Source organism: Chiroxiphia lanceolata, chromosome 1 (genome assembly GCF_009829145.1).
Source record: "Chiroxiphia lanceolata isolate bChiLan1 chromosome 1, bChiLan1.pri, whole genome shotgun sequence".
NCBI classification, from domain to species: domain Eukaryota; kingdom Metazoa; phylum Chordata; class Aves; order Passeriformes; family Pipridae; genus Chiroxiphia; species Chiroxiphia lanceolata.
Window position 1 is genome coordinate 74,228,725 of NC_045637.1, and position 20,710 is coordinate 74,249,434.

General features: G+C 40.1%; 2 protein-coding genes across 6 annotated transcripts; one reads left to right on the plus strand and one right to left on the minus strand.

The window, feature by feature from the left end:
* Positions 1–2,183: 2,183 nt before the first annotated feature.
* On the minus strand, positions 2,184–11,881 carry ATPSCKMT (ATP synthase c subunit lysine N-methyltransferase). 5 transcript variants are annotated; one of them, XM_032704005.1, is made up of 5 exons: positions 11,694–11,881; positions 10,876–11,147; positions 9,690–9,827; positions 8,894–8,944; positions 2,184–3,747 (listed from the first exon to the last, which is right to left on the minus strand). In XM_032704005.1, the coding sequence occupies exons 2-5, from the start codon at positions 11,140–11,142 to the stop codon at positions 3,550–3,552; spliced, it is 654 nt and encodes a 217-aa protein (XP_032559896.1). In that variant the 5' UTR covers positions 11,143–11,147; positions 11,694–11,881; the 3' UTR covers positions 2,184–3,549. The 5 variants fall into 5 exon arrangements, with proteins under 5 accessions (XP_032559896.1, XP_032559879.1, XP_032559887.1 ...); XM_032703988.1 differs by having other exon boundaries at positions 11,656–11,881; XM_032703996.1 differs by having other exon boundaries at positions 11,625–11,881.
* Positions 11,882–11,975: 94 nt separating this feature from the next.
* CCT5 (chaperonin containing TCP1 subunit 5) lies at positions 11,976–20,198 on the plus strand. Its single transcript, XM_032699891.1, has 11 exons — positions 11,976–12,158; positions 13,139–13,199; positions 13,292–13,456; positions 13,954–14,152; positions 14,890–15,082; positions 15,994–16,143; positions 16,464–16,583; positions 16,957–17,142; positions 18,331–18,468; positions 18,846–19,026; positions 19,912–20,198. Exons 1-11 carry the CDS (start codon positions 12,054–12,056, stop codon positions 20,037–20,039), a joined length of 1,626 nt encoding a protein of 541 aa, XP_032555782.1. The 5' UTR covers positions 11,976–12,053; the 3' UTR covers positions 20,040–20,198.
* The last annotated feature ends 512 nt before the right edge of the window (positions 20,199–20,710 follow it).

The following is a 20,710-nucleotide window of genomic DNA, read 5'->3' on the forward strand; positions in this document are numbered from 1 at the left end:
TTTTGCTAAGATCTGGTAGGGCAAGGAGAGAATAAAACATGTAACTCCCAAAAGGCAAGTGATTCTACCAGAAGATACAAATAAAAATAAACTATGGCTTTTTCTGTGTATCTGAATTACTTTGGTATTGAACAGCATGTGTAGTTTGAAGATTTCCTCTTTTTGGTTTCAGACCTACATTGTAATTCAATAAGGGCGGTTATCTTTCCTGGTTTTCAGAAGAAACAAATTTGTACTCTGAAATAGCATATCAACAAAATCATAATACATTATCTTAGCAATTGGAAATGTATCAACATAATAATCCATACAGTGATAACTGAAATCACAGTTAAGTATTTAATCTTGCAAATCAAATGGAGAACATGGCAAGTGATAGAAAAATTGAGGCCAACGTGATGAGAAAATGATTTCCCAGTTCTCCTGTGTAAATTAGAGCAATTTGCTTTCCATTTCACACCTAAGCCATGGAAACAGGAAATACAGCACATTTCCTTACGTTGTAAGGAATTCCAAACTTTCAGACCACTGCTATTTCAATGTAGGCCCCCAAATGTAAGTGGCCAGAGGAAGAAACAGCCCTCCGCTTTACATTAAAACATTTAAAAATTTTTCCTTGCCTTGATGGCAGCACTTAGTTCTCCTAAAGCTCAGACCATCACATCATTAATTCTATTTCGTCCTCTTAACAAGTATTTCTGGAGCAGTAGGTGGCAATTAAGGAGTGCACATCCCCAAACCATTACCACAGGATGAAATGAGAAATTCAGTTTTACCTGTTAAAAGGCAAACATTAATGCAATAGAAAAATATATAGTCAAACACAGAAGAAAAAGCGAACAGCTGCTTCATTCCCTACAAAATAACTGTAGTGAACAGTGTTGCAGCAACTTGGGTCAAAGCACTGCACTGTAGATGGGTCACAACTCAATTGATCAAAATCTTTTGCGTCCTCTTCTCCTTTATAATCATTTGAGGAAGGACCTTGTTTAATTAGCTAATTTACACTTTGTATGGTCTTTTTCCAATAGAAATAATTTCAGATTTCCTTTGTCTAAGGTTCCAGTTTTATGGCCTTGGGATATTAAATTCCTCCATTTTAGATAAGCCACTGTGCTGTCACTGTGTAATAATCATAACATTTAGATCATGACAAAAAGAATATAGTGTAGTTTTACAAGATGTTTTACTTAACATTGCAGTGAAAGGCTGTAAAAGTCTGCTTACCAGAAACCAACGTACTTCAGTACACAGTCCCCACATTTACAGTTGTGCCTTTCCACGCGAGGCTGAAATTACCTCTCCTTTGCAGACTCCAGATACATTTGCCCCTTTTTTCCCTGTTTTGTATACCTTATCAGGACAAAACCATGCCACTGCTCCATTTCAAATCCTCAATGTAGATTTGAATTTTAAATTCTCCTTCCTCTCCCCTCACACCAAAACCAAAAAGCCTGGGTACTGGTATCATTGTAGGCTATACATCCCAAATAGCACACAAATTCTCTTCAAGTCAGATACTATTGTCCAGCAAGTTTGTTCTCCTGACACATAATAAAATGTCACAGACTTTGAATTATACAGTCTCAGCACTTCTCTTGGCCTGAGATAATTTTAGTTGTGATAATGACTGCCTTGAAGTCAGGTGACAATTGCCTAGCTTGTTTAACTTCATTCTATGGGTATCATATATGCAAAGGTCTGACAAACTTACATAGTCACTGCTTAGCAAACAGGCTATATGTTAACTGGGGTCAAGAGAGGCTGACTATGAACTTTGACTAATTGTAACTGAGTGAAAACAGTAAAACTTTACTTGGGAACCAGAAAAAAGAACAAATAAGCAGATAATGTTTTATAAACATTTCCATTTTATAAAACAGAAAAGTGCTATAACCATGGTAGAAAAGGAAAATGCCAGTGCAACGACAGCACCCCACTGCAAACCAGCATCGGCAAAAGGACAGGGAGAATTTGCTTCACTTAGAAGGAAAAGCCATGCAGCGATACCATGGGTTTCTGAGATTTCATCAGATGGTACAGAAAAGTAGAAGGGAAAAGAAGTCTGATTGAAAACCTTCCGTCTCATCTCCCATCATAAATTAAATGAGGTTCAATCAGATTTAGCCAAGCTAGCCGGAACAACTAGCTCTGGAATCATAGACAGCCTTCAAACATTCAAGTAAGCAACTCTCATCCATACCTTTATCCAAAGTTTGAGCACACAGAAATGTTGACAATTCGCTGACAAGTAAATGACTTCTGCAACCCCTTCCTGAAGCAGAGGAGTTAGGAAAAATTATGGCCATCTGCAAAGGCTTATACCAATAAGAGTCCAGTAAAAGCATACTTCTGCAGTTTGTTTTCACATAACAAGTGAAATTAAAATTCAGTAATATAATGAGAGGTTGTACTTATGTTAATGAATAAACAACTTATTATATTTGCTTCTTTTATCATACTCAACTATTAAAGGTACACATTCAAGGCTCAGGTGTGAACAATTGGTATCACCATTATAGTCTACCTGGATCAGTTTTGTGCCTGCAGTATTATGCCTACTTGCCATACATAATGAAGACATTTGAGAACTACAGCTCATTTGAGAAGCCACTTGCACACTGCTTCCAACACCAACACCAAATGCTACGTAGGATCAGAAAGAACAAATACATTAAGTTCACCAATTTGAGCATTTTATTCACACAGAGATTCCCCCTAACAGTAGTGGTCTGTGGTTTTTATCCCCTTTTCCATATTAAAGCTTTCCACTTCTATAAAACTTTCTCATAATTTTTTCTATCTACATGTCATGTTTCAGCTAGGATAGAGTTAATTTTCTTCCTAGTAGCTGGTAGAATGCTGTGTTTAGAATTTAGGATGAAAATAATGCTGGTAACACTGGTGTTTTAGTTGATGATGAGCAGCATCTGCCCCAAGCCAAGGACTTTTCAGTTTCCCATGCCCTGACAATAAGGAGGCGTTCAATAAGCTGGGAGGGTGCATGGCCAGAATAGCCGATCCAAACCAGCCAAAGAGATATTCCATGCCATCGTGCCTGGCATACAAACTGGGGGGAGTTGGCAAGGAAGGGCCAATTACTGCTCTAGGATGGGCTGGGCATCAGTCAATGAGGGGTGAGTGATGGTATTGTGGATCACTCATCTTTCTTGGGTTTTACTCCTGTCTTTTTCTGTCTCTCTTTTCATTGCAATTTTTAATATTATTAAATTTATTTCAATTATTAAACTATTCTTATCTCAACCCATGGGTATAATCTTTTCCCCAATTTTCCTTCCCATGACATGGGGGGAGTGTGAGAACTGGGGCGAACACCTGTGTGGTACTTCATTGCCAGATGGAGTTAAACCAGGACACTACATTAAGCCATTTAACTACATCTTTCAGTAACCTTTGTTTGCTTTCAGATAATCAGTGCACTTCAGTTCTTTAAGTGAATATATATATCTCCATATACTGGGGCTCTATCTTATCTTCAACAGGTAAAGTCAAAGTTAAAAATTTCAGTATAAAAAACAAATTAGTTGTTTAGGATTCTCTCTCTGGTGTAATTTCCAAGTTTTTTGTTTCACATCTTCTATAATGTTTCAAATCATAGGCCCACACAGTGTCTATTCCCTCTCCAGTAGTATGATCTGGAATCCAGCAGGGGAAAGGAAAGCGACAGGCAATGATTCTGGCATTACATTCAAGTTCTTCTTTCAGCTTCTTCTCCAACTGTGGCATCTGTTGAGTAATAATAAAAAGCTTTCAGAAGCAGTAAAAACACAGAAGCATTCTTTTTAGAATCTAATTCAAGTGTTCAAGAGAAGTCCAAGGTTTGAGGATTTTTTTTAAACTCTTACAAAAGTATGATATGTATTTTGGCTTTGATACCTTGACAAAGAATATCTAAAACTAGAAAATGGCTATTGTGCCCAATTGGTGACATCTAAGTTCTAAAAATTAAATCAAAAACTTATCCCTTAGATTAAAAAAAAATGACAAAGAAAAGACTTTGCATGTTCCAAGTCATGATTCCTTTCAGTGGGATTCTTCTCTGTAGAGAATGAAAGCTCGGTCCTCTGAATTTATGCTATTTCTGACACCCCTAGCTTCATGAGCTATTGTGTGGAACTCAAACATCACCAGTGCTCATAATTTACAGTCTAACCCCAAGACAGATACTAGGACACCCAAAACATCACACAGACAACAACTGAAAGCAAACATTCTGCTGTCACTGTATGAAGAAGTGCTGGTATGTGAAATGCTATTGAAATTGAGCTTTGATGAATCCACAGCCTGTTAACACATGCAAGTCCCTGCAGCAGCACTGCATGAAACAGAATGTAGAACCATAGAATAGTTTGGATTGGAAGGGACCTTTAAAGGTCATCTAGTTCAACCTCCCTGCCACGAGCTGGGACATCTTCAACTAGATCAGGTTGCTCAGAGCCCCACCCAGAATGACTGCCTATTTACAGTGACGGGGCATCTACCACCTCTCTAGGCAACCTGTGCCAGTGTTCCACCATCATAAAAATTTTCTTACATCTAGTCTGAATCCACCCTCTTTTAGTTTAAAACCATTACCCCTTTTTTTGCCACTACAGGTCCTACTAAAAAGTCTGTCCCCATCTCTTCTAAGTACTTTAAGTACTGAAAGGCTGCAACAAGGGCTCCCCAGAGTCAAATCTTCTCCAAGCTGAACAACCCCAACTCTCTCAACTTGTCTTTATAGGAGAGGAGCTCCAGCCCTCGATGCTACACCCTCTGATCATGCTTGTAGCCTTCCTCTGAACCTGCTCCAACAGATCCATATCTGTATTGTACTGAGGACCCCAGAGCTAGATGCAGTACACCAGTTGGGGTCTCACCAGAGCAGAGTAGAGGGGCAGAATCTCCTCCCTCAACCTGATGCCCACACTGCTTTGGATGCAGCCCAGGATACAATTGGTTTTCTGGGCTGCAAGTGCACATTGCCAGCTCAGGTTTGTATTTTTTATCCACCAGCACCCCCAAGTCCTTTTCAGCAGGGTTGCTCTCAGTCTGTTTATGCCCCAGTATGTACTGATACCAGTGTTGCCCCGGCCCAGGTGCAGCACCCTGTACTTGGTCTTGTTGAACTGCATGATGTTCCCATGGGCCCACTTCTTGTCCAGGTCCTTCTGGATGGCCTCCCATTCTTCAGGCATGTCAACTGCACAACTCAGCTTGGTGTCATCTACAAATTTTTCTGAGGGTGCACTCAATCCCACCATTTGTGTCATTAATGAAGTTATTAAGCAGGACTGGCAGACCCCTGAGGAATAGCACTTGTGATCGATCTCCATCTGGACATTGAGCCACTGACCATTATCCACTGGACAGAGCCATCCAGTCAATTTCTTATCCATTGAATAGTCCATCCACCAAACTGATCTCGCTCCAATCTAGAGAACAGGATGTTGTGGGGGACCATGCCACATACCACTATGTAACTCTCCTTGGTTGAACACCTATGGTCTAGCTCTCCTCCATTCACAAAAGCTGAGATGATATGAAAGTCAAGGGAAATACCACTACTTTTCTAGAACAGAGCAACACCCTTCCCAGTCAGATGCTCTTCTCGTAAATTTTGCTGTGAATTAAGTGAGAAATGAATTAATGCACCTAGAATACAAAGATATTTCTTTCTCATCTCAGATAGTGATTAAGTTCCTGATGAAAAAAAGAAAAAAAAAAAAAGAAACTTAACAGATCTAGCCATTTTTGTCCTTCGGAAATTTTGATGGCATTGGCATGCTTAAGCAGATCAGCTGTACACATCCATTTGGAGTTCCTTTTATTCTTACATACTGTGTGTATCTGAATGAGTAATTACAACAGCAAACTCCACAGGCTACTTCTATTATGTGTAAAACTCTATTTACTTTGATATATTGATGCAACATTTAGATACTAAAAGGTTAAAAGGACAGTAATTATTTACAAATGTAGCTCACCTTAAGACACAAAGACACAAAATATATAAAAATTCCACAAAAATGAAAAAAAAAAAACCAAAGACCAAAAAACAACAAAAAAACCCAACAACAGAACATTATTAGAAAACAAGACTGACTGAAGAAAATGTATTTCCAAAGGGTGCAGGTAACTTCCGCTGTCACATACATGCAGGGTGTGCCTTTGATGTAATATCCTGTTATAGCTGCATTTAAGCTTACAAGAGAATATTTTAGGAACATTATTATAGTCATAGACCCAATATATCAAAGAGTTGCCTCCAAATATTTTTAAGCATTCTATGCTCTGATTCCATCCGTACCGTAAATGCTTTTAAACATTTTTGCTACCGCACCTTGAACAAACTAGAAAAATAAGCCCACTGTGGTACCTAAAACTAAGAGGAGACAGCAGTAGAAGAAGGTCTAATTTGTTACAGAAATTACAAATAGAGACATGGCCTAATTTTTAATGAGTTATTATGAAAATTAGTGAAACTGCATATCTATGCTCCCTTAAATTAGAAAACATCGTTAATAGTTCAAACAGGAAGAATTGCATCCTTGAACCACTCAAAATAGTTTTTAAGCTAAATCCATCAGTTACTTTAGGTGTTAACTCATACTGTATTTTATGTATATCATGTCAGGCAAAGGCTGACATCGATAGTTCAGTAAATCTTTTGAACAGTATATAATCAGTTAAATACACAAAAGCTGCGAACATGAACATCTGGTAAGAATTCCATCATCCAACCTGAACAAGTAAAAGTCTCTCTCTACAATGACTCAGAAGCAAATGCACCTTCCCCCAGACGCTTGCAAGAACAAGAGAGGTCTTAGTTTTCCCCGAAGATCAATAAATCCAAGTTTTTTGCATATGAAATAAAAGCACTGTGTGGCAGCATCAAGTCAGACCAGCATTATTAAAAAAGCTAAGGAAATCTATTGTCCTCAGTAAAAAAAAAGAAAAAATGTATTAAGGCTTCTAAAAAACTTAATTCAGTCACTCCAGAGGGCTGTGACTGAAGTAAATTTAAAGGGGATCATAAACAAATGAATGCTCAGGAAACACAGGTTCGTATGCTTGCATCTGTTGCATTTATGACAGTATTTCTAATGAAAGAATTTAGCCTAGGATTTACAGGTTTTTCTGAGCCCTATAGTTACTCTTTCTATCACAGCTGTTACTAATTTATCCCACTTTATTACATTTAAAGTTAAGTCAGTATTTCTGCTGGGATTACCCACGTTTTCCCAGGGCGTTTGTTAATTTCTAATTCACCAAAGCTGCTTTCTTCACCCACACTTTTCCCCCTCGGTGCCATGGCAGAATTCCTGACTGCAAATCCAAACGTTTGTACTGCCCCCTGCTGGAACTCCAGTAGGAGAGCACTAAAGCAGTCTATGCAACTCAATTTCTACACCAGTTTTAAAGAATGCATTTTCCCCAGGGACACACCGAACATAGGCTAGAGAGCTACTTGAACTATTTGTGTACCTTCCCAAACCCTCACAATCCACACGTGGACAAGGGGTCATTTCAATATATCAGCTGCTGGCCTACTTGAGGTGATCTGGTTTTTGGAGAACATAAGCAAAGTTCAATACTCTCCTCTAACAAGGCTCCCAAAAATCAGTTGTAGTGAATTTCCTACTTCATCTTCTCCCTGCAAACTCCTTTTTTCAGAATGAAAAACTGAAATTTCCAAGAACCAATTTATCGGCTTCCCTCCAAGCAACTTTAGCACAGCAGTTTTCATTTGATTCCAAACGAATGGACAGAAAATTCTTCTCAAAAACAGGTGTGTTTTCAGAGCTCCAGTCTGCATACTGTCACAAGTTTTACCAGGCTTTATCATGGACATTAAGAAGCAACAATGAAATAGCAAGATATCATTATTTGGGATCAAACACACCCTTAGCAAGTTCAGTGACAACACCAAGCTGTATGCTGCAGTTGACATGCTGGAGGGAAGGGATGCCACCCAGAGGGACCTTGACAGGCTTGAGAGGTGGGCTGATGCAAACCTCATGAAATTCAACAAACCAAAGTGCAAGGCCCTACACACAGGTCACAGAAAACCCAGACACACCTACATGTTGGGCAGAGAAGTGATTGGGAACAGCCCAGCAGAGAAAGACTGGGGGGTTATGGTTGACAAAAACATGAGTTGGCAGTGTGCACTCCCAGCCTAGAAAGCCAAACAGAATCCTGGGCTGCAACAAAAGCAGCATGGCCAGCAAGTTGAAGGATATGATTCTGCCTCTCTGCTGTGGTGAGACCCCATCTGGAGTACTGTGTACAGTTCTGGTGCTCCCAGCATAAGGTAGTGGAACTGTTGGAGCAAGTCCGAAGGAAGGCCATGAAATTGATAAAAGGACTGGAGCATCTCCCCTACAAAGACAGGCTGAGAAAGTTATGGCTGTTCAGCTTGGAGAAGAGACTGTTCTGTGGAGACATCATAGCAACCTTCCAGTGTCTGAAGGGGGCCTATAGGGAAGCTGGAGAGAGACTCTTAGGCAGAAACTGAAGTGATAGGACAAGGAGGAATGAGTGCAAATTGAACGAGGGGAAATTTAGGTTAAATAGTAGAAAGAAATTCTTTCCTGTGAGAGTGGTGAGACCCTGGAACAGGTTGCCCAGGGAGGCTGGGGGTGCCCTGTTCAAGGCCAGGTTGGATGAAGCCTTGAGCAACCTAGTGGGAGGTGCCCCTGCCCCTGGCAGGGAGGACGGGACTAGATGATCTTTAAGGTCTCTTCCAACCCCTTAACATTCTATCATTCTGTGATTGTTACTGACTACCTGTGACCTGCTACAGGTTGGTTCATTTTGCAGATAAATGTACTATCACTGAATGCCTTGGTATTAAAATAATTAAACAGTGTAAAAATAGTAAACTTACCATCTGAGGTACGCCAAAAACAACAATATTTGTATAATGGGAAAAAGAAACCTAAAATAAAAATTGAGAATGAGTCTTAATGAAAATGGCATTTATATTTGGAGACATTCTCACCATTCTTTTCTCCCCATCCCTCCAGCTGCACTTCTTTCAGCAGGCATTTAGACCAAAAATATGAAAGGAGATCCCATGTCAACTTTTCATCACATAAATTTCCACAAAAAGAAAACTTTATATTGCTGAACAGCAAAAAATTCTACTGTCTGGCCAAGAATATAGCACCAATCCTAGTAGCACAGGAAGAATTAATTTAGAAAATACCTACATGATTTTATTTATATCTAAGTTTAGAGTTTTTTCATAGCTTCTGTAAATGTTAAAATCATGTATAGTTTAAGTTTTTGTTAAATGTTAGCTAGTTATAAAAACATACCAGGCATTCTAGTGCCTGGGTTCTTCCAGTCAGTGCCATGGAGTTTTCCTATGTTCCTCTCTGGAAAAAAAAAAAAAAAAAAAAAAAATCCCAAACCCTCAAAGAAAGCCGGACGTAATTCATCAGCCACAGACCTGCTCCAGGAGCCTTTACGGATAAAGGGCAGCACATTAACAAAGCACAGAACCAGCAGAGCAGTGCAGAAAGCCCATAGAAACTTGACTCCCAGCACAAGTACTTTGCTCAAAGCCCAACACAGCACCTTGTTGCCAGTCAGCATTCCACTTCCTTCAGGAAAATATTTCCAAACTATGAAAATCTCTCAGTCATACCAGATTCCTTCTTACATACTTCACTACCTACCTTCCATAAGTCTGAAATATAAAATTTGGTATTCTGATGTACTCCATCTCTCCAGGCTCTGTATCTGGAGTACCAAACTAGCCAGGGATTTAATTCATAACCAACAGCTTTGAATCCCTTTTTTGCAGCTGCTATCACCTGCAAGAAAGAAAACAAATTTTCACTCAGAAACATAAAAGCCTATTCATCTAAACAGTTGCACAGAGTTTTATTTAAAATATAAATCAAAAGAGAGCACTTGTGTAAGTCACTCAGATTTAGATGCCCAAGAGTATAGTGTAGTATAGTGAACAGAAACTCAAAACTGTATTTTACTATTATGAGTAATCCAATTGAAATTAATATATTCAGACAAACAAAATTAATTCATAAACATTCATAGGGCAAAACTGTGACCTTGTAGTACATGTATGACTTACATAAAGTTTAATTAAGCACATTCACGACACTATTTTGGAATTAAACAGTACCAAAATTGACCATGGAGAGAACAGTGAAACACACAAGGAAAAATGCTCAAAATTAGGCCACTTATTTGAAAAGCAGTGAGGGGTAGGCACTTGAGCAACTCCTGAATCAAAGCCAAAATAACATACTAATAGCAAGAGTCTGAAAGTAATCTCTTGATCTATATTTTCAAAAAAAAAAAATATAAAAGGACACCAGTTTCTAGAATAAAGGTTTAAGACATAATTTAAAAGGTTACTGACAAGTTTTAATCCGGAAATTTCTGCTGAACTGTGAATTTTTATTCTTGTAATCTATCAGTCATTTCTCATTCTCATTTTCTCTTTTCAGGTTTATACATTAAGCTTGAACTGCAGCTCCAAAAGCACAGTGCTATTTAATCTCACAGCATCACTTGCTGCAGCTATACATCTATGTGGAATCACAGCACCAATATTTTGATGGTATCTGTTCATGTGAATGCAGTGCAATTCCCTGCAGTCACCACGACGAGGCTATCATTTTGTATGCTGCCTTGGTCAAGCTGCAAGACTGGAGCAAAAAGTACTTATTACTCACCTAAACTTCCTCAACTTTGATCCTTTGCATAAGACTCAAACAAAACCACTGGATGCCAAAGACAAAACATTCATAAGTATGAGAAAACAGCAGCCACAGCTACAGAATTTGGTACTTTTTTGAGACACGGTATGAAAGGAAGGCAATGTCCATAACTTACAATGCGGCCATCCCCGCTACCAATGTCAACTAGGGGGCCACTTCTATTTTCCAACATTTTCAGCACATTCTGGACCTGAGTGGCAGTTGCAGGAACAAAGGGCAGGCACACCTTCCTCAGGGCTGGGGTCACAAAGGGGGTGACCACAGCATAGAGGGCCACCAAAGTCCCACCGACCCCAGCCGTGACCAGCAGCCCCCAGCTGCTCCTCCTGGAGCCGCCCTCACCATCTTGCTCCGGGCTCTCCTTCACTACCGCCTCGGACATCGCACCTGGGGGCTGACAAAGAATATTTTCACTAATAGCTTTATTAAACGCTTACTTGAGATAAAGCAGTGTGTTATATCAAATAGAGAGGACATTCGAAACAAAGCAAAACAAAACCAAAAAATAAACCCAATCAAACAACCCCCTCCCCCTCCCTTATATTCCTTTAGCCCTTTCCCAGACCCTAGGGACACGTTACAGTTGCTGAGAAGCCGAGGCACAAGGTTACACTGTTTCAGGGCAGCACCTCGGAACAGCTCAAGGGCGGCGCAGGCAGGGACGTTCCTGCCAGGGACCGCCCGGGAGCCTGCGCCCAGGGAAACGTCCCGGAGGAGCTCTTATTCTTCCTCCCAGGAGAAACTTTTTTCCAGGGGACGGCGACATTCACCAGTGCCCGCCTGGACACCGCAAGCACAAACAAACACTCGAAAACCAACCCCCAGTCACCCTAATCCCGCGGAATTTATAGGGAAGGGCAGTACCACTTCGCTATGCGGGGTGGGGGACAGAAACCTTTCTGAAGGCACTCCGGAGAGGAACGCCGCGCACACTTTTTTCGTCGTGTATCTGTGTTCACTCTGCCGCACACACTTCTTCCGTCGTGTGTCTTTCTTCACTCCGCCGCATTCACACCACCCAATGCGGCCCGCTGCTACCGCGCTCAGTGCCCATATTCCACCCCCTTGGAGGCGATCCTCCCTCCCCGCCCCCGCGAACTGGGGGATGCCGCCTCCCCCCGCGCCGGACGCTTCCAGAAGGGTCCGCTGGGGGCGCCACAAAGGTTCCGCCCGCGAAATATGTCCCGCTGGGGCCGGCTACGCAGGCGCAGGGCCGTGCGTGGCGTCACGGCGGGCGCGGCGGCTTCCGGGAGGAGCGCGCGAGCGGCGGCGGCAGTGGCACGAGTGGGAGCCATGTCGGCCATGGGGACTCTGGCGTTTGACGAGTATGGGCGCCCCTTCCTCATCCTCAAGGACCAGGAGCGCAAGACGCGCCTGATGGGGCTCGAGGCGCTCAAGGTGAGCGAGGCGGGGCGGCCGCCAGGGCCGCTGGTTCGCCCGTGGGCCCGCGCTGGGTGGGCCGCGCCGCGCCATGCCATGCTGTGCCGTGCCGTGCCGTGCTGCTGAGAGGGGCGGGAGGACGGAGCCCTTGGTGACAAGGCGGTGCCGTGCTCTCCGGCAGCCCCGCGGATGGCGCAGGGCGGATGGAGCCCAGTGTAGGCCCGCAAGCGTGGGAGGGATGGAGGGAGAGGAAAGACATCGCCCTCGGGGCCGGGAATCCGCGGCACGGCGTCCGTGCGGTCACCGTGCTGTGAATCCGCCCCGAAGTTGCGGGGTTTTGGGGCCATAACCCTGTAGGTGGTGCAGCGCGCCCCTCCCCGCGGCTCCCGCAGCCCCTCCCTGGGACCGCCGGAGTGGCCGCAGCGGGAAGGCCGGGGCTGAGAGAGTCGGCACCGTGTGAGAGTGCGGGTGATACAAATAGCGAGGGAAAAGCGGAGTAAGCATTGGCACAGGTTGCCCAGGGAGGTTGTGGGTACCACATCCCTGGCAGCGTCCAAGGCCAGGTTGGATGGAGCTCTGAGCATCCACCTGAGTGGAAGGTGTCCCTGCCCCTGGCGGGGGGTTGGAACTGGTTGATCTTCAAGGTCCTTTCCAACCCAAACCATAATATGGTGATTCTGTGATGAGTAAAATTGCGCTGACATCTCCTTGTAGCATTGCCTGCTCCTGTTGCTGCCCTGCTTTAAATGTGGATGCTGTCGCTTTGGCTGCTCTGCCTTTGCATGCTTTAGCGGAGCCAGCACAAGCAATACAAGAAAAGCCATAGGAAATGTTTCTGGCATAAAGATAATAAGCATATATTGATGTCTTTTTTTCAGTCATAATTGGTTGTTCTTAGTTCAGTTACAGTATTTGTGTTACTTTATCTTTCTTAGCTTATTGTTATGATTTCAGAACGCATGGTAATGATTTACCTTCTTTTTCCTTTGTTTTTTTAGTCTCACATAATGGCAGCAAAGGCTGTAGCAAGTACTCTAAGAACATCCCTGGGGCCCAATGGTAATAATGAAACACTTCTACTGGTTCTCTCTTAGTAACTGTTTTGAAGGATTTTCTAGATTTTCCTTCATGCTTTGAACGTGTATTTTTAGGCTTGGATAAAATGATGGTGGACAAGGATGGTGAGGTGACTGTGACAAATGATGGTGCTACTATCCTGAATATGATGGATGTGGATCACCAGATAGCCAAACTTATGGTGGAGCTGGCTAAATCTCAAGATGATGAAATTGGGGATGGAACTACTGGAGTTGTTGGTAAGAAAATATTTTAAATTTAACTAAGATTTTTCAGCTTTAAAATCAAGTGTCTTCAGCTATTTTGAGAAATTTTGTGTGAAGTACCAGTAGCTTTTCTGTAGTACTTCTTTAGAGTATTGCTGCAGTGTCCTTTTAGGTTCTTGTCTTAGAAACGCTTAAATCAGAAAGATACTTTTGTGTCTTTTTTAAGTATTTTAAGGTAATGCTGAGAGTCCTCTTTGTACTTTAAACATTTTTCTGCATAGTTTTCTTCCATAATCTTCTACCTGTCCTGCCTTGGTGTCTGTGCTTCATTTTGGTCTTAACATTAATGGTGTTTTCTTTCTAAGCATAGCAAGTCGGAGGTTGTTTAGACTTACTTTGTTATTTAGGAAACCTTGAACTCCTATAATATTACAGAAAAAATGAGAAACTATGCTTTTTAATGTGTTGATAATGTATTAAAAATGATGGTCCAATCAAGGGTGAAACATACTTTAATTTTTTTTTTGTAGTTCTGGCTGGAGCATTATTGGAACAGGCTGAGCAATTACTAGATCGAGGTATTCACCCCATCAGAATAGCAGATGGTTATGAGCAGGCAGCCCGCATTGCTATTGAGCATCTAGACAAAATCAGTGACAGCTTTCCAGTTGATCCACAGAACATTGAGCCTCTGATCCAGACAGCAAAGACGACTCTGGGCTCTAAAGTGTAAGTCACAAAAACTTCAGAATATTTAAGCTTCCCTTGAAAACTCTTTGAGTGGTTTTCAAAGAGTTTTGAAAGGAGAAATCCTGTTGTTTTGATGAATTATTAAATTGTTTGCGTTGTTGAAGTGCTGCTGAAGGCCCTCTTACGTTTCATTTTGGCTAATTTCTCAGTGGACTCATGCTGTGAATCCTTTGTCTCTAAATGGTCAATTCCATAACGTTAAACAGCGCAGAATCAGCTTCATTCGAACCTGTTAGTTCCAGATTTCTGCATCACAGCAAATTCCAAGAGTAATGTAAATGTGTAATGTTTCAGAGGTTTCATTTGTTGTGGGGTTTTTTCTCCTAAAAAAATTTTACCTCAGAATAGTTCTATAAGTTTATTTTCCTTTATGGATTCTGTGTGTAGTTCAGACGTTGGAAGGGCTTCCTTTGCAGGGCTGTCTTAACAGTGGTTTCTGTCATTTGAATGCTTATTGGTAGTTAGTGCTCCTCCCTGTATCGAGACTATGTCCACAAAGGCTGTTTACACCAACCCTATTGTATGTTCTGTTTTCTGCCATATCCAGCACCTTTTATTTCTGTGAACAAGCAGACAGGACCCTCTCTTTTAATGTAGAGTGCAAAAATTTCTAGCTATAGTGATACTTTCTGCTGTTTGAGATTGATAGAATCACTTTTTTTTTCCCAAATTGAAGAAAGGTAATGCAACTTAATTGTATTTTTTTTTAAATGTAGAGTTAACCGTTGTCACAGACAAATGGCAGAAATTGCCGTGAATGCTGTACTGACAGTAGCAGACATGGAACGTAAAGATGTTGATTTTGAGCTGATCAAGGTACAAGGCAAAGTGGGAGGTAGACTGGAAGATACACAGTTGGTTAAAGGAGTGATTGTGGATAAAGATTTCAGTCATCCACAGATGCCTAAAGTAAGTGATGTCCCTGCGTGTGTCTGTCACGTGTAATGGCTTAAATAAGATTGTCTTCACATGCTGTCTTGGCATTTGTTTAATATCTAAACAACCTTGTGGTTTGGCTTGGCTTTTTACCCATGTATCAACAGAGGAAGGGGAGAGCAGTGTGAAATTCTTCATGTTGGAATTTTAGAATTTACAATAATATTGAAAGATTATGGCAAGGGGAGGAATTGCTGTCCTACTAAGTGAGGACAATTGCAGAGTTCTACGTTAAAGCAGAAATAATCATCCATAGTGTGTGATAGGCTTAATATGTTTAATGAAAGTTAATATCAAGAAGTGCTTCTTAATCTTTGAGCTTCCATGTTGTGCTGTTTGGAACACCCCAGAAACTGTCTTTGTATTATATTTAGTGTAGATAAGGTCTCCAAGTCTTTGGGCAGTGGGCAGTGTACTGCAAGAAAAATGGAGGCAATTAAAAATTTCTACTATTCTTAACTATTTTTCCAGCTGGTTATACTGTTTATTCTGTAAAAAAGGGAAGACTAGTGAAAAATATCAGTCATGTAATACTTGAAATGTTGCCATAAAAATTATTAGTATTCTCAGTTGTCACTGTGGATAGGGCAAATAACAGTTTCATTGAATTTTCTTCTGGTTTTTAAACTTTAAACTATAAAAAGACATCACTGTTGAAGATTGTTAAGGGCTTAAACAGTGTCTAGTTTATTCTAAGAGGGTTACAGAGATTATTGACAGAATTATTTAGTTATAGTTAGTTCCACTTGAGAATAAGTTAGATGGTCTTCGCATTTCCTCCTATGCCCGTGTTTATAAAGATATGTCTGTAAGTTTTGCACATATAAGAAAGAGGTGCCAGTGAGGTCAAAACTCAACTTTTTGGGTTTTTTTGAATTGCACAGGAGCTAAAAGATGTTAAAATTGCAATCCTTACTTGTCCATTCGAACCACCTAAGCCTAAAACCAAACATAAGCTTGATGTCACATCTGTGGATGACTACAAGGCACTGCAGAAATACGAAAAAGAGAAGTTTGAAGAGATGGTGAAGCAGGTAGTCTTTAGGATTATTTCTGTTTTCTTTGTCTTTCGTAGCCTTTACACAAAATAGCATAATGCATTGATTTATTCCTGGAAAGGCCTCCTTATAGGAGGCAACATACAAGCAATTGTAGTGCTATGAATAAAAGTTAAGTTTATGTAAGAAAGAGATACCACGTTGGTTTAAAATATATTTTGATCTCTATGTATGCCAGAGGGTTCTTCTTCAGAATTCTATTTTGAGAAAATTATGAGAATTAAAACCACAAAGAGATTGTTTTTCATTTCTGTGTTAGTTCTGATCAGAAGATTGATGATTTTTGTTGCTTTCAGATAAAAGACACTGGTGCAAACCTTGCTATTTGCCAGTGGGGTTTTGATGATGAGGCAAATCACTTGCTGCTCCAGAATGAGCTGCCTGCTGTTCGTTGGGTTGGTGGACCTGAAATAGAAGTAAGTGAAATTGGGCTTTGTACCAGTTGTCAAACATTTGTTAAATAATAGGCTGTACCAGCTAAAAGTTCAGGCTTTCTGTGTAGAACTGCATAATTGTGTGCATGGGTGGCTATTGGAGAAAAATCATTGGGGATCTATGGAGGAACATACAGTGAATGGGATTATGGTTTATAATTGCAGTTTATCTACATGACTTTAGATGTTCTAGGAACGTTTCTGCTTCAGTCTTGCAGTTTGCAGAAACAAAGCATCACCTGAAATACTTTCAAGTGGTGGGAAGATAAGCTTTTGTAGTAGACATTTTTACATTAGTTTTACATTATGAAAAACACAGTGGAAAAAGTCTTAACTAATGGTTGTTTAACTTCAGTTAATCGCCATTGCGACTGGAGGACGCATTGTTCCTCGCTTCTGTGAACTCACACCAGAGAAACTGGGGTTTGCAGGTGTTGTCCGAGAGATTTCCTTTGGAACAACAAAGGACAGAATGCTTCTCATTGAACAGTGTCAGAATTCCAGAGCTGTGACCATTTTCATCAGAGGAGGAAATAAAATGGTGAGATGCTTGGTTTGTTACATATGTTTGATACATAAGTTGCAGAACATGTGGTTTCTTTCTAAAGCATGTTAATAAACTCCTCTTGATTTTGTCTACGTTTTCCCTGCAGTGTGGACAAATAGAAGGGATAAAGGGTTGTAGGCAATCATGGCTGTGTGTCAGAAGTCACTTGTTAGATTCATATTCTGTGTTTTTAAATAAAAACTTTGCTCCCTCTCTATTAGACCATATAGTTCATAAATATAGAAATAATTTTACCTGTGGATTCTCTGTTTTTTTTCTCATGGGTCACTTTTATGAGTAAATACTAGCATCTTTGAAAGATTAGGTTTTATTGTAGACCTAGTTGTAAACTTCTGATTTAGTCCAGTTAACAAAATGAAAAATAAAAAACCCAAGCCAACACACACCCTACACCCCCCACCCTCCCAGGACGAGACCATTTTAAATGCTTATGTACTTAACCTGGGGTTTGGTTGTACTATTAGCACTAAATTCTGTTTACTATAGGTCAAGTCCTACTTCGAGTGAAAAAACTTAGGAAAAAAGAACGTATCCTGAAAAGTTCTTTAAGGAAGCAAACATACTGCTGTAAAGGTTAGCATAACTTATGTCCTCCTCTGTAACCACAGAGCTGGACAGCTGGATTGACAAATTCTGTCTCGATGCCGACATACTTGTCCTGGTGGCAAATTCTGAATCAACATTGATGCAAACTGAGAAGCAGTTCTTTCACAAACTGAATGAACATCAGTCTCAGCCCAGTATATTTATTTGTTAAATATGTTTGTTAAATGTATGTTGTTAAATATATGTTAAATCCTCCTACATCTGTTGAAGTTGAGAGTTAACAGAAACTGCAGTTGAAAAAAATGTTGGCATTTAAATCTTGGTGTTTTGTGTCTTGTAAATATAGCAGATTAAAAACCCTACTACATAAGTTTTTGTCTTTCTTAATTACAGATTTAACAAATAACACTGAAATGATACATATATTTTTATTCTTTCTTTGTCACTGGATGTCTAACATTCTGTATTTTGAAGTAATATAGCAGCAGTAGAGCTGCATTAGAGCCATGAGAAGATCCTACAGTTTATTTGCAGTTTTCATTTCTCTATTAGGAAATACCTCTTCATAGCCTTGAGATGTGTATATTGTAAAATACATGCTTTTTATAATTCCAGATTATTGAAGAAGCAAAACGTTCTCTTCATGATGCATTGTGTGTAATCCGGAATCTCGTTCGTGATAATCGTATTGTGTATGGTGGTGGTGCAGCTGAAATTTCTTGTGCCTTGGCAGTCAGTGAAGCAGCAGATAAGGTGAGAAAGGAATAGTTAAAACTGTCTTTAATTTATGAGGGATTAAGTCTGCCTTTAGAGATTCCAGAAAAACATCAAAGATCTTCCAAAACATGCATGTTGTGGAACTTTCTGACATTCACTGATAACCAGCATTAAAAGTTTTCCTTCCCTTCTCTGTAAAAAGTCATTACTAATACTATTTTTCCTTTTATGATAAGAGCAGTTTAATTTTTTTTTTAATTTGCAAGTAGTTATCATCCAGAGGTATTAGCTCAGTTAATTTATTCCCAATAAAATCTGCATGTTGTGCATATATATTTTATAGCTAGTATAAAAATCTGCTTTTACTAACATTGGCGTTAATAGCTTCTGAATTCAAATTTCTTTTCCTCTAGTGCCCATCTTTGGAGCAGTATGCTGTGAGAGCTTTTGCAGATGCCCTGGAGGTAATTCCCATGGCACTCTCAGAGAATAGTGGTATGAATCCAATACAGACTATGACCGAAGTGCGGGCTAGGCAAGTGAAAGAAAATAATCCAGCCCTCGGCATTGACTGTTTGCAGAAGGGAACAAATGGTAAGAACTGCAGTGTGGAGAAGGAGCAGCTTATAGGCTTTTCTTTCTCAAAAGCTCAAAATGCTTACTATGTTTTTGTTTAAACAGCTTCAGTTATTCAGACTCTTGCACCTTGTCATAATAAATGGGAATGCAGGTGGAGAGGTACATACTTGTCTACCAGGAAGAAAATATATATTGCTTGAAAACCTTTATTTAGTGGCAAGATTAGTTGATGATGTGTGCTGACATTGTGGCACAGGAAAAAAAGAAGCTACTCTCATAATGAGACGAGCAGGCTGTGTTTTAAATACTGTAGTTTTAGTGATCCAGTTTACACTGCAGCTCTGCAAATAATTGTGAGGTAAACAAAAGGCTGAAAATATTTTCGTATAGTGTTGCTCACACCAGTAGGTCTGCGTATATAGACGTGTAACAAGCATGTGAAGACTAAGGAGCCAGTGTATAAAAACTTATTTTCTTCTGAATGTACACTTTACAAAAGAATGGGGTAAAGTGCAGAATTTGTCAATTCATAACCTTTCTTTGATTAGGTGTTTCTGTTTTATGGCATTTGAACTTGCATTTCTTTCGTAGTTGCTCAGCCCTTAAGGTGCTTTCAGTATATGTGTATATGTATATGTGCTTTTCAAAAAGTAATGCAGAATGGTGAAAAGTTAGTTAGGGAAGAGCTAGTTGGGAGAAGAGTTGGATCTTAATGTCCCAAGATCTTTGGTAAGAACCCAGATGTAAAACTGATTTGTACAAATGGTGTTTGTAAACTACAGTGGCCAAGAGTAATAATTTCAAAACGTTCTATAAAATTACATGGAAATTACTATTTCAGGTTAAATTTAATATCTAGTCTTGAGGAGAGTGTCTAATTCTTCTGCTTTCCTTTGGCAGATATGAAACAGCAGCATGTTATAGAAACCTTGATTGGTAAGAAACAGCAGATTTCTCTGGCGACTCAGGTTGTTAGAATGATCCTGAAGATTGATGATATCCGTAGGCCTGGAGAATCTGAAGAATGAAGGTTGAAAAGCAAGAAACATTAAGGGGCCACAACAGTAGCGAAGACAGTAGTATACTGATGCTTCATCTTCAGCTATTTATTTTGGACGCTTTTTGTTTCACATACTGTAATGGCTAATTGTTGGAAATAAAACACAATTTAGCACTGGTGATTTCAAGACTTGTTTCAGAAGTATTGGTGCATCTTTTCTTAGACAAGTGTGAATATTCATAGAAAACACTGAATGTATAGGGAAAAATCGTAAATAATGCAGCAGTAAAATTCCATGGGTCCTTTTCCATTGCTCCTGCAGCTAAGTATTAGCTGCTTATGAGCAAAGCCCCCATAGTCTCATTTTAAGAGGTCTGTCACTCTTCAGTGAAGCAAGCAGAAATTATTAAAATAAATTTTCATTTCATTATTTAGTTACTAACTAATTATTTTAGCCTCCAGTAATTCTCATATGTTAAGTATATCAAGTATGAAGGTTCAATCTGAAGATTTAAGGGAACTGTATTTCATGATTCCAGTTGCTTCTATTTCTTTTCTCTTGTTGGTACCCTGTTCCTGATTTATGTGTGAGGAGGGTTTTTTTTCAGGAGTAGACACATCCACCTAAGTGTTTTTTCCCCAGAACTATGTCTATAATACCACAATTGAGAGCGTTTACTTCAAAGTTACCCCATATGA